This window comes from Periophthalmus magnuspinnatus, chromosome 21, assembly GCF_009829125.3.
Source record: "Periophthalmus magnuspinnatus isolate fPerMag1 chromosome 21, fPerMag1.2.pri, whole genome shotgun sequence".
NCBI lineage: Eukaryota > Metazoa > Chordata > Actinopteri > Gobiiformes > Gobiidae > Periophthalmus > Periophthalmus magnuspinnatus.
This window is the reverse complement of record NC_047146.1, coordinates 26,287,909-26,304,422: the sequence shown is the minus strand read 5'-3', so window position 1 is coordinate 26,304,422 and position 16,514 is coordinate 26,287,909. Positions and strand designations below refer to the sequence as shown.

Genomic DNA, 16,514 nt, shown 5'->3' with positions numbered 1-16,514 from the left:
GATGGACACAGAGGCACAAAATACAAATTCAGAACATGGTGAAAATAATTAGCCAATTTTATTATTCACCTCTGGTAAAGTTGTAAAGTTAAAGTGTAGCATTCTCATTCATATAATCTATTAGAGTTTGTCCCTCGCACACAGGAGACACAGTCCACAAAACAGCACTATTAATCCAGTTAGAAGCCTTCTTTAAAAAGTGAAAAAACAAGAGTAGATCTTCATGTTGTTCTGTTTGTAAATCCACACAGTGAGGATCAGGCTGAAGCTGCTGCTACAGTAAACACAATTCTACTTTAAAGCTAGCCTTCTGCGCATTGAAAGCATGTATTGCACCATATATCACAAATAATAATAATGTGTTGTGCCTTGCATCTAAACTAGAAGTGCAGTGCAATATTTGGAAAATTTTAAAGTCTCAAAGCAAGTCATTTTGCTGTAGACAGGAAGCAGCTGATGCTATGGTTTTGATAGCTCACAACTTTTAACTTGTGGTTTACGATCTCTTTGCTGCAGACTTTGCAATCAAAATCTAATATGATTCTCTTTGTATGTGGTGCGTACTTTTGTCACACATTTTAAAATTTGTTGACTAAAAAATATTGTAGTGTTTGGCGGGTTTTACACACTATTAATTATCTGAGTTAATTAAACATACCTGGACCTAGCCATTCTCAATAAGCTTGTTAGTGAACAATCAGTACAGTCACAGTTATAGACTTGTGTGAGTTATGAAAAATATAAGTTGACATCTTGACACTATTTTTTTTACAGTCAAAACAGTACCTTGGCTGATCTCTATATCATTAGCATTGGCATTAGATAGCAGCTCAACTGACAACAACTTGGCAGCAATTTGTTATTCAAACACACTATACAGACAAGATATTTAAAACCACTGCTTCATTTTTGCCTTGTTTACTAAAAACAAAGTTTTTAAAGTTTGTGTTCGAAATCGGTGTTCAATGACAAATCAAGTCTAATGCATATAATCACCATATATTATATACCATATAATAGCCTATATGTTTAAGTTTAAGTTATAAAGACGCTGTATGTTAACAATGTAACTTGCTCTCTTACCTAATGCATTGCAAGCACCCTAATTATTCCGCAATTAGTTCATAAGCACTTTTCACAGCATAACTAAGTTTATTGTCACATGTATCTAAAGCCAGATACAGCTGACTTCACTATGTTATAAATAGTATCCTGGGTGCTCATTTTTCAAATCTCTAACCAATCTTTCAATATAAACCCCAGAATTCACAAGTACAGCATCAGCACCATCCTAATCCCGGGAAGCTATCATTTGTATGCTACATAAAGGTGCACCTGTTTGGGGAGACTGCTGCTACCACTATCATTGCTGACACTGCCATTTTTTTCTCCCTCCAGAGGTCAGAGGTCATCACATCTCTCTGCAGACTTGACTGCTGCAGATTAAGTCAGCTCACTGCTGCTTGCTATCATTGAAGGCTGCGGGGGCCCTGTCCTCGCACGGCCGCTGCAGGACACGGGGGGGGGGTGGGGGGGTGGGGGGTGGGGGGGACGAGGCTTACATGTTAATTAGCGGAGATTTGAGCCAAGCAGTAGGGTGCAGTTTGAAATAAAGATATTTTGGTGGTTGATAAGTAGATTTAAATGTTGTAAGTATACTAGCTTAAATAGTAGAAAACTGTTTTGGGAGTAGACAGGCACACTTTTGTTCGCTCTCTCCAACTCCTTCTCTTCAGTCTATGGCTGTTTTCTATCAAGGCATTGCTGTCTCTCTTCTTCTATCAAAGTTTTCAGTAAAAAAAATATAATAATTACGGGAAAAAAAATAAACAAGAAGGGTTGATGGCATGGTCAAGAAGTCTAGCACACAGACAGAAATCGGTACCAAATGTGTTTCTTTTATTAAATCGTTATAGAACCATATTGCAATTTAAAATGCCCAAAATATAAAATAATGATTCACAGGTGTCATAGATTTTACCTATATCAGACAAAAGCACAATATGTCTTCTTCAATATTCTTGACCCTTATTTCTAAATATAAGGACAGTCTTTTTTCCAGTCTATCTGTCAAAATCTTATTCCCTCCACCCAAGTGTCAGATTCGTCCCTATTCAAAACTCTTAGAGTGACAGGCCTGTCATGTGATCACACCATGAAACATTGCACCTATTTTGAGAAACAAACAAACTGGCAGACATTACAGCACCTATTCCCCGGAGTTACATGGACCTCCTGTGTCGCTAAGAATTGACTTTAAGCCATCCTGACTGTTTTTAGACATTAAATGGTTTGGCTCCTGCTCGTATCTCATGTTGTCTCTTATTTATTTTTACTTACGTACCCTCGGGTTCTCCGTGCCGTGCCTCTAAATGTCCCCAGAATTACCACAAAGGAAATAGAAAGTGCTGCTTTTATTACTCTTGCCTCCAGGAGAAGACACTGCTTCTGTATCATAATAGAAAATGCACAATACCTTTGAAACTTTCTGTCAAATAAAAAAATCTGATTCAAAACATAAAATTATGCTATCAATTTTAAATGCACTCAAAATTAATTAATTATTGTAAGATTTCTTTGAAGGCTTCTTGGTATTGAAAACATTTCTGTCTTTTCCACTGTTTTGAAAAAGCAGCTATTACAGATTTCTGTATGTGCAGACTGAGCAAGTGGCTATACTCATATTTATAGCTTATAAAACCACCGATGTCTGCAAGTTAGACCTTTTATTGCTGATTGGTTAATTAACACGTGCTACTTTGAAATCATAGGTCCACTTAAGTCTTTACATTTATGCTAACTAGACTAATAGTTAACATTCATGTGGTTTAGTTTTAATGGCTAATAGTTCATAAAATGCAAATAGATGTTATGTCGTCAAGTTGGGTTTCTTTATTCAACCTCCTGTAATATTTTGACTTTTTCCCATATAATATTTTGTTTTAAATTGCCAAACGCTTTGACAATAGTTGTCATTTTTCATTATCCTGGAAACCATAGATTGGATATGCATGAGTGTGTTTCTGTTTTGCATAATGAAGCATACATTACTGCTAATATGCCTCCTCGATATAATCGAGACATAAATTAGAAGTCTGATGTTATGTGTAAGGCTAAAGGTTATAGCCTTAACTGGTTTAAAAACATGATGCAGTCACATTTGAACCCGGGTTAGCTTTCATATACTATTTGATGACATAATATAGTTCCGAGTATTTGATGGCTGTTAAGGGGATGGTGCAAGGTATGAATCAGTTTGTAAAATAATAGTTTTTTCTTGTAAATTGAGGAGGACCATTGCATTTTTTTTAATTACAAAAAGCTAAACTAATATTGATATTAAACACATCTTGTTTGTTATTTTTTACATTAGACCAAAAAATATTACATGCTTGTTGGCGGTCAGATTCTAACATCCAGTAGTTCTGTTTCACTCAATTGTCTTCCTAGGTCGACTGCTGTCAACCAAAGAAATTCTTGGTTGAGCCATATCCTTTTGGTTGACTAAAAGGGGACGTGGCAACAGCTCTCAGAACTATTACATATCTCAATGTATCTGACCCAAATGGGTCTGAAGGTTGGTGGTTTGAATCTCGCTCTTTACATAAAACATCATTGCAGTCAGATTCTCTTACCCACAGGTTGGCAGTGTGATTCCACAGATGAATGCTGCCATTGTGTCTTTGGGCAAAACATTTAACCCCCCCAGTGTTTTTGTACACTAGTGTATGAGTTTAAGCGTGCATGGGTGAGTGGTTCCTCAATTTAAAGCGCTTTTAGTGCCTTGAGGTGGAAATGCTTTATATAAAAATGTGACCATTTACCAGACTGCAACTTCATGGAAGTTCATGCCAAAACAAGTACTTATGTATAAAAAAAAGCTGTAGGAAACAATGTATTTACATTAAACTTCATCATGAGTTTAATCTTCTTTTTTACACATAAATACCAGCTAACTCATTCCCAAACTTATCCTTTCTGCCGTTGTCCCATATAGTCCTTATAATCTAAATAAAATTATTAGTCGACTAACACACTTTTTGGTTGACTAAAGGACTAAAGCACTACAGCTCTACCATCCAATATTTTTCCGCATTGTACAAACCTCTTTTCTCTCTTTTTTTTTTTTTTTTTTTGCAGGATGCTGTTCTTCACTGACTATGGGAACGTAGCCAAGCTGGAGCGCTGTAACATGGACGGCTCCAATCGCAGTCGCCTGGTGGATCACAGAATAGAGCAGCCCACCGCTCTCACTCTGGACCTGCTCAAGAAACTGGTGTACTGGGCTGATGCCTACCTGGACTACATCGAGGTTGTGGATTACAATGGCAAGAACAGACAAACTATTATCCACGGGAGTCAAGTGAGTTTCACATTTCAGGATTCAGCTTACCTCTTTTGGTTACACTTTATAATAACTACACCTTAGTTGAATCAATATTTTATTCAAATTTAGTAGAAAGTTAATTAAGGTGTCAGGGTTAAGAGTTAGGGTATTAATTAATGCTTAAAGACTACTTAGGTACAGTATGTAACTTTCTGATTTATTGTGATACTGTGGAATATTATAGCCAAAGGAGCAACATTTTTCAAAAGCAGGTCAGGTTTGCGAAGTTTCAAGCCCACTCATATTAAATTTCTCCATGCAATAATTAAATTTGTCAATTTTTTTTAATTAAAAAGTTACATACCCCTTTAATTAAGGGGCCAGCATTAAGAGTTGGGTTCATGAGTTATTTTGGGTAGTAGTAGTTACTAAACTTGAATCATTCTCAATAAGTAATTTCACCACTGTAAAAAGTCCATTCATGCTTAATTAAGGCTAATTAGGTGTAGTCTTACCCTTTTTAAGTGTTTTTTTTTTTTTTTTTTGTATTTTTCGTCTTTCCAGAGCCCTTACATGTCCATTGGCGTGAAAAGAAAGTTAACAGGAACAGCTTCTCTTATCATCTCCTCCTGACTTTAATTTAAAGCCTCTAAATTTTCATACAACATGACATTTCTGGGTGTCTATTTTGGCGCTTTATCACTCAGAGACAGGTGGTATATTCATGTCGTGATGTACTCATTTTTTATACAAACTTCAAAGTCTTGAGGACACATTTGGTACATTTGTCTTTCACAGTAGAAACATATCTGGCTCTCCCTCCCCTCTTGCACCTCTCTGGCTTTTCATCACAGATTAAAACTATTCATTAAAATCAGCTCTTATGCACAAAAGGTACCCACTTTTTATGGAAGAAGGAACATGTTCATCTCAAGGACCTTATTGTGAGCGCAGGTGTTCTTTGCATAATGCTAGCCTTGATAAGCTTGTGGCCTCATTAAACTACTTAACACATCTACATTAGAAATTCAACCAGGCGCTTTGCCATTTAAATTTAAGGCACTATATACATTCAGGGCTTCACTGGCTGTTTTCAGGTTCTAGAAAGCTAGGCTTGCACTGGGATCAGGAGCAGGTTTTAATTAATGGTAATAATAACATTAGACATATCTTATATAGACCACACAAACACTCTACCAACTGAGCTACTGTCACCTTTTCAAATTTCAAATTCAAATTCAAAATGCAAATTCATCCTAAAACACAAGCAATAAGCAAAGAGAGTAGTACTGAAATCTGAATTAAAGGTGCACTTTGTAACTTTTCTGGTTGATGGTTCGAGATGTTATTGCTTTGTATCATAGTAGTGTATATATAAATGGTCATAGCTAACCTGCTTCCCACCGCATTCCAAATAGGAAGTGAATGTGGTTACACTTCTGGTGCCATCAAATCTACTGCTGTCAGGCTCGTCATTTGGGTCTTAAAATGTTTGTAATAACCCGCTCTACATGATCCTGGTATATATTTTTATTTGATATATATTTTATTTATTTCTGTGTTTGTAAATCAGGATATGAACATTAATAACAGACAAATCAGGCACCTTATTTCCCTAAGGTCACTCCCACTAGCTTTAGCAACAGGTTTGATTGATTAGCATTGCTAAGTGCCCATTCCTTGCCAAAAAAAAGCAATGCGGGACTTTACCTTCAGCTTTGTTCTGGATAGGTTCTTTGGTTGCTATGATACTTGCAGTCGGAATTCCAAATATGGGACTCGACTTCAAATTCGCCCCTGTAACTACCCTGGATGAGCTTTACTTTGCCCACTTCACTTTATGCTGCTTCCTGCTTCTTATGCTGCTTCCTGCTTCTGAAGAGTGCAGATGCAAACCTTGCTTGCTCCTGCTGCTTCCTTCTTAACTTACTTTTAAAATCATTTTACCTCTTCCAGTGCCGGAAGATTTGTTTAGTTAGTGATCGTCTTTTATGTAATCCAAGACTTTTAAACCATTTTTACATTTTTAACCAAATTTCTGATGAGCCAGCGACATGTCCGGGGGAAGAAACCAAAGGAATTCTTTCTGCAAACGCTGTCGGAACTATCAACAACAAATTAATGAGCTACAAGCACGAATATATTTGTTTTAGAATCTGAAAAAGGACTTCACCAGACGCTCCCTGTGACTTCCAGTGGTAAGCAGCCTACAGTTACTTTCAAAGAAGAGGGTGAAAAAACTGCTACTTTCAACTTAAACCTGACTGATACGGTGTCTTTTCCAAAACTTTGTAAAGACAAGAGTTTCAAGCCAACGCAACAAGTGATAAGAGACAATGCTAATATAGTTACATCACCCAAAATACAACTTACAAACAGATTTTTACCACTGTCACAGACTGATGTTGATGTTAATATACAAACAGAAAATGGATTTTTGTCACAAAACAAGAGCAATGATGTTGGCAAAAGAGTGGCGGCACACAGGCGGTCTGTACCAAACGTCAAGGTCAGAGATACGCAGCTGCTAGGAGACGGTGCAATCAGAGATGTGAGCCATAGAGGAATCCAAACTTGCTCTTACCCCAGTCACACTGTCCCTGAGATTACAACACTCCTGCCAAAAGTTTTGTCAACATATCAAGGAGCTAAACAGCTGATTGTGCACTGGGTGCAGTTGACACCAGAATGAATGAGACTGAAATCTTAAAAAAGAATTTCATTATGTTTTTCGAGGAGCTTGATAAAATGGAGGTTAAGACTTTCTTCAGTGGACCTCTTCCTAACATAGACAGAAGGAAAATTAACACATTTACCCGGCTGCTTCAGCTGAACACATGGCTGTTCAACAAATGTGTAGCCAGAGGACTGCATTACATTGAGAACTTTGATCTGTTCTGGAGACGAGAGGACCTGTTCAAGGGAAATGGCCCACACCTGAGCAGAGGTGGAGTGAGAGTGTTAACAGATAATCTCCTCCACGCTCTGAGAAACCGGCCTGGACAGGGTCCTGGGCCAGTGAGAAAAAAGGAATGAGAGAAGCATTCCTGCTGTGCCAGCCAGAGACCGAGCCAAAGTGTCAGCAGCACCACAACTACAACCACCACCTCCCCCAGTGAAGGAGTCACCACCAGCACCACAACCATCTCCCCAGCAAAGGATTTAGCAGCACCACCACCTCCCCCAGAGAACAAGTCAGCAGCGTCACCACTCTCCCAAGTGAAGGATTCATCTCCAGCTTCACTTCCCTTAGGGCCCTCGTCACAGGCCTTGAACCTGTCTGTGACAGCCCCAACAGAGGTTTCAGCCCCAGCAGCACCCCCATCACCTCCCCTGCCCACAGACCAGCCCTGGGTCCCCTTTGCTACATCTACTCCCTCTAGGGACTCCTCACTCTCTTTTTCCTCCCCAGCTTCACCTACGGCCCTTTCCAATCATCTAGAAAGTCTCGTCAGATCAGGAATTAAGATGGCTCCCCTCACACCTAATATAATGCAATCAAGAGTTCTGGCATCAACTATACTACCCACCCCGTACCCACCTCCTTGGCCCTCACCTGGTCCCTCACCTAAACTTCCCCCAGAGTTGTTATCACCAAGAGCTAGGACACACAGGGCCTCTGTTGTCTCAGGACATACAGTCATGATAAAAAGTAATATCATGCTGAGGCCCTGTGATGGAGCTATATCTACAGTTACACCACGTAGACTGATTAACAGAAGGACAGTTAGACTGTCCAATCAGAGACATCTAGTTCACATTCCTTGTAAGAAGATAGGATCCAGTCCTACTGAAACTAATCTGAAACTTGCTGTGCTCAATGTTAGATCTTTATGTAACAAGTCCTTTTTAATTAATGATTTTATTTCTTCTTTTAATCTTGATTTTATGTTTTTAACCGAAACATGGCTCGACAAACACACAGGTAATGCAATTCTAGTCGAATCAACTCCACCCAACTTCAAATTTGAATCTGAAACACGAGTAAACAAAAAAGGTGGAGGTGTGTGTGCATTTTTAGAGATAATTTAGTTACTCACAGATTATCATTTGGGGTGTTTTCATCTTTTGAGTATGTTTCATTTAAAATGGAGCTAAAACAATCCCCCTCCATACTCCTCTTAGTCATATACAAATCCCCCCAGCACTGTCTGAGTTTTATTGATGATTTTACTGAGATGCTTTCAGTCGTATGCATGGACTTTGATGGTGTAGTCGTTACAGGTGATTTTAATGTACATGTGGATAATGTGTTTGACAGAAAGAGCTCAGTTCTGTCCTTGAAACCTTTGGTCTGACTCAGCATGTCAACGAGCCCACCCACAACAGAGGACACACTCTGGATCTGCTCATTACAAAAGGAGTAAATATTTCAAATGTCAACAGATGAAAAATAGCCTTTTGGCTAATTCTGGTGCATTTGCAGCAATGCTATTAATGTACACTGTCCCTGTCAAATAAACCAATAAATAAATGTGGTGGATGTTGCTCTGTCTGATCATTTCTGTGTCTTCTTTGACCTGTCTGTTATTCCCAAACCAGCGGCTGGTCCTGTGGTTGTTCAAAGGAGACACATAAATGATAAAATAGGTGCACTGTTCATGGAAATGATACACTTTGAAAATGCCTCATGTTCTGATGTTGATGATTTGTTGAACTCTGTGACTTCGAGTGTTTTAAATGTTCTGGACACCATTGCCCTGATGAAGGTTAAAATGGTTAAAAATAAGCAGAAAGCGCCATGGAGGAATGATGACTGGGTCAGGGCACAGAAAAGAGAGTGTCGGAGGGCCGAACGGGAATGGCGCAAGTCAAAGCTCCAGGTTCATTATGAGATTTACAGAGAAAAGATGTATATGTACAAACACACTTTATGTAGAACAAGGCAAAGGTATTTTTCTGACATTATTGGAAGTTGTAGTAACAACTCTCGTGTCCTTTTTGCAACAGTAAACAGATTAACAAACCCTCCAGCTCCTCTGCCGTTAGAACTAATTTCCTCATCTAAGTGCAAAGAGTTTGCATTGTTCTTTAATGACAAGGTTCAGGGCATTAAAAATGCCATCAATTCCACGATGCAAATAACAACCCAGCATCCACCTAGACACTTAGGGCTGACTCACTTTGCACCTGTAACTGACAAAACTGTCCAAGAGATTGTCACCAGTCTGAGTTCATCTACATGCTGCCTTGATGTGTTACCCACTAAATTTCTAAAGTCTGTGCTCAACAGTTTGCTGTCACCACTCACTTGCATAGTTAACATGTCACTTCAATCTGGAACATTCCCAAGAGCTTTGAAAACTGCGGTTATCAAGCCTCTCCTAAAGAAGAGCAGTCTTGATGCCACAATGTTGAACAATTACCGACCAATCTCTAATCTGCCGTTTCTAGGCAAAGTCCTTGAAAAAGTTGTTTACCAACAGCTTATTAATTTTCTCCAAATGAACAATTCCTTTGATGTCTTCCAGTCAGGTTTTAGACCCCACCACAGCACTGAGACTGCTCTTATCAAGGTGAAAAATGACATCTGCCTGAACACTGATGCAGGCAAAGTCTCAGTCTTGATCCTGTTAGATCTGAGTGCTGCCTTTGACACTGTGGATCATGGGATCCTCTTACAGAGACTAGAGGACTGGGTGGGCATCTCTGGTACGGCACTAAAGTGGTTCAAGCCCTATCTAGAAAACAGGGAGTACTTCGTTGAAATTGGAAAGTGTGTCTCGGATAAGGTGTCCCTGACCTGTGGGGTGCCCCAGGGGTCAATCCTGGGACCCCTGTTGTTCAATCTGTACATGCTGCCACCAACAATGTGTCTTACCACAACTATGCAGATGACACTCAGATCTATGTCTCACTTGCAGCAGGTGAATATGGACCAGTGGATTCACTCTGCCACTGCATCCAAAAGATCAGTGTGTAGATGCAAAACAACTTTCTCCAGCTAAACTCAGACAAGACTGAAGTCATCATCTTTGGCCAACAGAAACATAGAGAAAGTGTTAATAGTCACCTCCAGTCTCTTTCTCTAAAACCTTCAAATCAGGCTAGAAATCTAGGGGTAATAATGGACTCAGACTTGAACTTTAACAGCCACATCAAATCAGTAACATCTGCAGCATTTTACCACCTAAAAAACATTGCAAAAATCAAAGGTATACTGTCAAAGCCTGACTTAGAGAGACTTGTCCATGCATTTGTCTCCAGTAGGTTAGACTACTGTAATGGCCTGCTCACTGGCCTCTCCAAACGTGCGTTAAGACAACTGCAGTACATCTAGAATGCTGCTGCTCGGGTCCTGACTAGAACCAGGAGGTACGAGCACATCACTCCTGTACTCAGGTCTCTGCACTGGCTTCCTGTAGCTCAAAGAATAGACTTTAAAGCAGCTCTGCTTGTGTATAAGTCTCTCCATGGCCTAGCACCAAAGTACATCTCCGACATGTTAGTACCATATGAACCATCTTGCACTCTGACGACTTCAGGGACCGGCCTCCTGCTGGTGTCCAGAGTCAGGACTAAACATGGGGAATCAGCGTTTCAGTTTTATGCAGCTAAAACTTGGAACAGTCTTTCTGAAGATGTGAGACAGGCCTCTACTTTGATAATGTTTAAATCCAGGCTCAAAACGGTTCTGTTCAGCTGTGCATACGACTGAAAGGGTTTTATTCTGCACTCTTCTGTTTTAATGTTAATTTTATGATGATTATTTGTGATTATTTATGTTTTTATTTGTGTGATTTTAATGTCCTTCTTATTCTGTAAAGCACTTTGAATTACTTTGTGTACGAATTGTGCTATACAAATAAACTTGCCTTGCCTTGCCTTACCCCAGCTGAACACTCACACTCCCTTAGTCCACTTCTTTATGTAGTCTATGCTTTACATGGAATGTGCTACACGATTAATCTCTGTGGAGACCAAGAGTGGTGCCACTAGGTCAAATTACAGACCAGATCTGTGGAGAACAACCAACCCCACTCACCGTAAGAATGCATGTTTTTAGACAACATACTATGACATCTTTTCAGCTATGTTTATCCAACCACAACAAAGCATAGATATCAATTGCAGACATTTTGCTAGCCCCATCTTAATTAACCACTGTAATCCAGTATTGTACTTTTATACAAAATAGGGCAAAAACTGTTTATTAGGCCATTTCTTGTGAGAGCTATGCCTGAATGCTTTGTTTTGGGTTTTTTTTGTTTTGGTTTTGGTTTTTTTCTGGACACATGTTTCTGGGTGCCCTGATGTAATGCCACAGTCCGATGAGCTTAGGTGCAGTGAACACAGCTCAGCCAGCCATGCAGCCTGTGTATGTCAGTCTGCTAAATGTAGCATAGAGCCTCCACCAGAGCCCTGACCTCAAAGGCCCTATACTACAAACTTAACACTCACTTTGGACAGTATGCTGTATATATTGGTCTGGTATTGTTTGATTTTGAATGTTTTTATATAATATTGTGCATATTAATATATTGAGAATACTAATCAGTTTGTAAATAATTGTGATTATTCAGGTGGTTATTTAATTTGAATCCATCTTTTGTAGCCTGCCTTATGGAGCCTCATGGAGATGTTATTGCATGATCTGGAATCTTTCACAGTATGGAATTGTACATATACATCTTGTATTTATTCAGTTACATGAATTTTTATTGCTTCAAAAATACTTGGCCTGGTGGTATGCCTGCTTGTCTCAATGGAGATGGTTCCATGGAGATGGTTTTTATGTGGTATTGTGAAACATTCCATGAAGAACAGCATGTTAAGTTACTTACAATAGTCATGGATACAATAATAATCCAAAACAGTACTTTTAGATCAACTGATTTTGGGTTTTTTTTCTTGCATTTACTTGGAGATGAGGTCGATGGACCCTTCACCAAACATGTTACATAGTGCAACTTTAATTTAATTCTATGGATCTTCCTCAACCCACAAACCTATGTTCATAAGCATGTTTTTTTTTTTTTTTTTTTTTTTTTTTTTTTTTTTTTTCAGGTCTCCTACATCGTTGCGTTATCCGTGTTCGAGGACTACCTGTACGCCACCCACTCTGACCCCTCCAAAGGAACTGGCAGCACAGAACTTCTACAGATCCATCGCTTCAACATTACAGCTGCACCCCGCACCCTCACCAGCCTGGGGAACAGTCCGGCTCTGCGCGTTTACCACAAGCTCACACAGCCTAAAGGTAAACAACATGTCATATGAGGGTTACATGTGGAGCAGGACTGTAGTGTAAATTTGATCATAACTTCAGAGGGACATCTATAGTGTTTGCTCTCTGAGGGACTGGTGTATTGACATTTAAAGATGCTTATGTTTTTTCATGTGATTCTCAGTGAGGAGTCATTCGTGTGAAGTGGATTCTTATGAGCGACCAGGCGGATGCTCTCATCTCTGCCTCCTCAGTGGGAGTTACAAGTCTCGGAGCTGCCGCTGTCGCACGGGCTACATCCTGGGATCAGACGGCCAGTCCTGTAAAAGTCAGTATACATTATGATTTGCTTTACTATAACACTGTTATGTTGTAAGGTATACTGGTATGGGAGGACAATGACAATATTACCATCCTAAAAGCTATTTCAATTATTACATGAAAATGTATATTAGTAAGAAACAAGTTGGATTATATTGGTGGTTTTCAGATTCTATAGAGTGTGATAATGTCATAATCTCAGATAGGGGCAAGACTCTTTTTTCCTATTGATTACACTTTGTTTTGCCAGGAAAGATCCAAAAGATAAATGCACAAATGTTTAACCTGATTATTTCAATGGCTGACTGGGCCGATGAACTCAACTATTTTTTTCATAAAGCACATTTCATGTCACCAGCACAGACTCAATGTGCTCAAAAAAAACACACAAAAAAACAGTAATTTAGTAAAAGGCATGTGCAAACAGGTACATTTTAATCTTATTTTTGAAACTTTATAAAGTGGTAACAGAATGGATTTCAATAGAAAGTGAGTTCCAGAGAGTTGGTCCACAGTGACGAAAGACACCATATGCATCTTTAAAGTGGATTCCTGGCACAGCAAGCAGTCTGAAGTTGGAGAATGTTAATTCTCTCATGGGGTTGTATTCTGGGAGCATGTCGAAGGTGTAGGTGGGAACAAAACAGTTAAGAGGAACAGTAAGAATTTTGAAATCTATTCTTTGTTTAATAAGAAGTCAGTGAAGCAGTGAGAGAATAGGAGTGACGTGTTCAAATGATCTGTTTTTTGTGAGGGCTCTGGCTGCAGCATTTTGAATAAGCTGTAGTTTTTGGAATGAATGAACTAATTTCTTCCAAATTTGAATGGGATAGGATGGTTTGGATATTGGCAATGTTTTTTATGGGATTTTGAGGTATTGTAATGATTTTTAGAGTTTGGAGAACTGTGGGTCTGAGTTTGGAAAACTGTGGGTCTGAATCCAGCAAAAAAACCTAGATCACGGACAAGTTCACAGAGTTTGTGGTTAAGAGTTGTTTAAGGCTAAGTTAAAGATTTCAGTTTTATCTTTGTTTAACTGCAGAGCATTTTTGTTCAAACTGTTGATGCATTTTGTAAGATCCTTTACAGGGTTAAAATCATTGGAAGAGACTGATATGTACAGCTGTGTGTCATCAGTGTATGAATGATAAGAGACATTGTTATGTTTGATTATGGAACCAAGGGGGAGTAGAGAGAGATTAAAAAGAAGGCGAGCTTGAACGGAACCTTGAGGAAGTCTATAGGGCATGTCAACTTTATCTGATTTAAAATGACCAATTGACACAGGACGCGGGGTGCAAGATATGAGGAAAATTAGTGGAGGGCATTGCCTGTAAGGCTTACACAGTAAGAGCACTAGAACAAAAAGTTTATAATTGCTTGTGTTTATTTCGAGATTGTTAACACTGTACTACAACTAAAAGCTGCAGCTGAAGAATATGCATTTCAGCTGCCCACATCTGTATTAAACGCTATTCCGCTATAGAATGTTGTGATGTCATCTGAAACCCAGCCGTTGATTCTTTCCAGATTGATCGCAAGTAGACCTCTTAACCATAGTCATAAAAAGTTGGATTATGTTGGTTGTTTTCGGATTGATACCACAAGAAGTCTGAATTCAGCAACTGGAGTTTTTAAGAGTGAATATGTTTTGCCACTCTTCCAAGAGGCTTCAGTTCTGACACAGTGCTGATTAGGGTACTGTCTTAAAAAGTTTCTAAAAGAAAGAACAACAACAAAACATATTATTCATATCAGTGCGATGTGTGATTATCTGTGATCTAGCTTTACTAAATTATTAAGATTAAGTTTTAATCATATTAACTTATAACTTGATATTTTACCTGCCCCCTTCATAGATTAAACCAAATGTTATGATGCCATCTGAAACCTGGCAATGCCACCTGGTAAACATTACATTTGAATATATGCAAAAATGTGTGTAAATAGCATAATTTCATAGACCTAAATTGATTTTATAAACAGTATATCATCAGTAATTTAAAGGATGGGTCCTGTAAACAGCAGCTGACCTACAATTAACTTCTCCACGATGCATGTAATTGTATAGAGTTTGTCATTTATCACTATACCACAGGTTTAGAAGCAACTTATTGGTGCACAAATTGCATAATGCTACACAATGGCCCTCATTTACTAGCACTGCAGTGAAAAGGGTGTATATTTGTTTGTATGTTTTTGCACACCCCAGAGGGCATGTGTTATTTATCAACCTGTGTGCAGAGCTTTGATCCTGCTGTACGCACAAGCAACTGTGGCAGATAAAAACCACCATCATTTGAATGAAATGCCCTGAAATATTCATATTTGAGGTGACCTCACCCCCGTGATTTACGGCATAATGGGGTAAAATGCTTTATTTGTTTGAGAAGGAAATCATAAAGAATTACATAAAAAGAAGAAGAAATATGTTGTTTTAACTCGTAAAATGTAAAACAAAATGTGATATTGCAGAAAAAACAAATCTTAACAAAACAATTTTTATAAAAAAATTCTACATTTGTTATTTAATAATGTATAAACGTATTTTATTGTATTTTATTTTATTAATTCAACTGCAAAATCAATATAGCAGCTTGGCCTGCATGCAAAACATGCAAGAAATGTGCTACAGTTGGATTAGATTCAAACTCAGATGCCTAAACCAGCAGAGAGCAGCTCTCATTCAGGCCAGGCTCAGGTGTGGTGTTACAGGTGCTTGAGCATCGCTTCTCCCAGAAAGAAACAACTCTGCAGAGGATGAGCCGCTCAGAACAAAATATAATGAGCTAGACGGGATCTGTTGTTCAGCCTGGATTTTTGCTCCACTTCAGAACCGACCATGTGCCCCCCAGCCACAAACCTGTCCGGACCTAGTTCATAGGGCACTAGACTCAATTTTCCCAATTATAATAATTAAACTACACTCTTGACTCAATTGATATTAAAAAAAACAAACATAGTAAGAGGCAATGAATTACATGCAGTTAAAAGTTGTTTTCCAGACCAATTTGCCGTATGTTAACATATATGTATGTAGTAAGCCACCTCCACATCTGCCATACGATTTGTGTGCACCATGCTCTCATGTGAGTTTTAATAAATCCCGGAGAGCACCTTGTTTTGATCGTACACCAAATATACATAACAATTTCGTCATACAGAAGTTTTGTAAAAGGAGGCCAATCTGTTTCAGATTGTGGGAATTTAGTGTATTTAAGAGTGGTCTTACATTCCAATGTTGTCTAGTTTTTCATATGTTTTGTTTTTTCCTGGATATATATGGTGGAGTCATTTGGTGCCACCTCAAATGTATCCATGTTGATATTTTGTTAAAGTATCAAAACTGAGTATGAAATTTTACGACATTTCATACAGGTCAATATATTTTCTATTTCTCCCAATAATTCCTTTCTCCAACTGCTTATAATCAACAAAACCACTGCCACATGAAATGACAGGGTACAGTGGGGGCATAACCGTTCTGCTTGGCCACGTTTTTATATATCTGCACATGCGTCTAAAGGTCATGTGTCATATCATTCTGCCCTTCTCCCTCTCTCTCTCCCAGCATGCTCCTGACACTCGTAAAGACTGCCGGACACAGAGCCATTTTAACGGTGATGCTCCCCTATTGATTCCTCCCTCCTGTCTGATTGATTATCACCATAATGAGCTTTTAAGTTGGTCCGCATTTGT

General features: G+C 38.8%; 1 protein-coding gene across 1 annotated transcript in view; it reads left to right on the top strand.

The window, feature by feature from the left end:
* lrp1bb (low density lipoprotein receptor-related protein 1Bb) overlaps positions 1–16,514 on the top strand; it is a 464,724-nt gene that overhangs the window by 144,710 nt on the left and 303,500 nt on the right. The window contains exons 7-9 of the mRNA XM_055230393.1: positions 4,141–4,363; positions 12,335–12,527; positions 12,679–12,822. Of these exons, the coding sequence (XP_055086368.1) occupies positions 4,141–4,363; positions 12,335–12,527; positions 12,679–12,822 (560 nt within the window). The remainder of the gene's footprint in view (positions 1–4,140; positions 4,364–12,334; positions 12,528–12,678; positions 12,823–16,514) is intronic.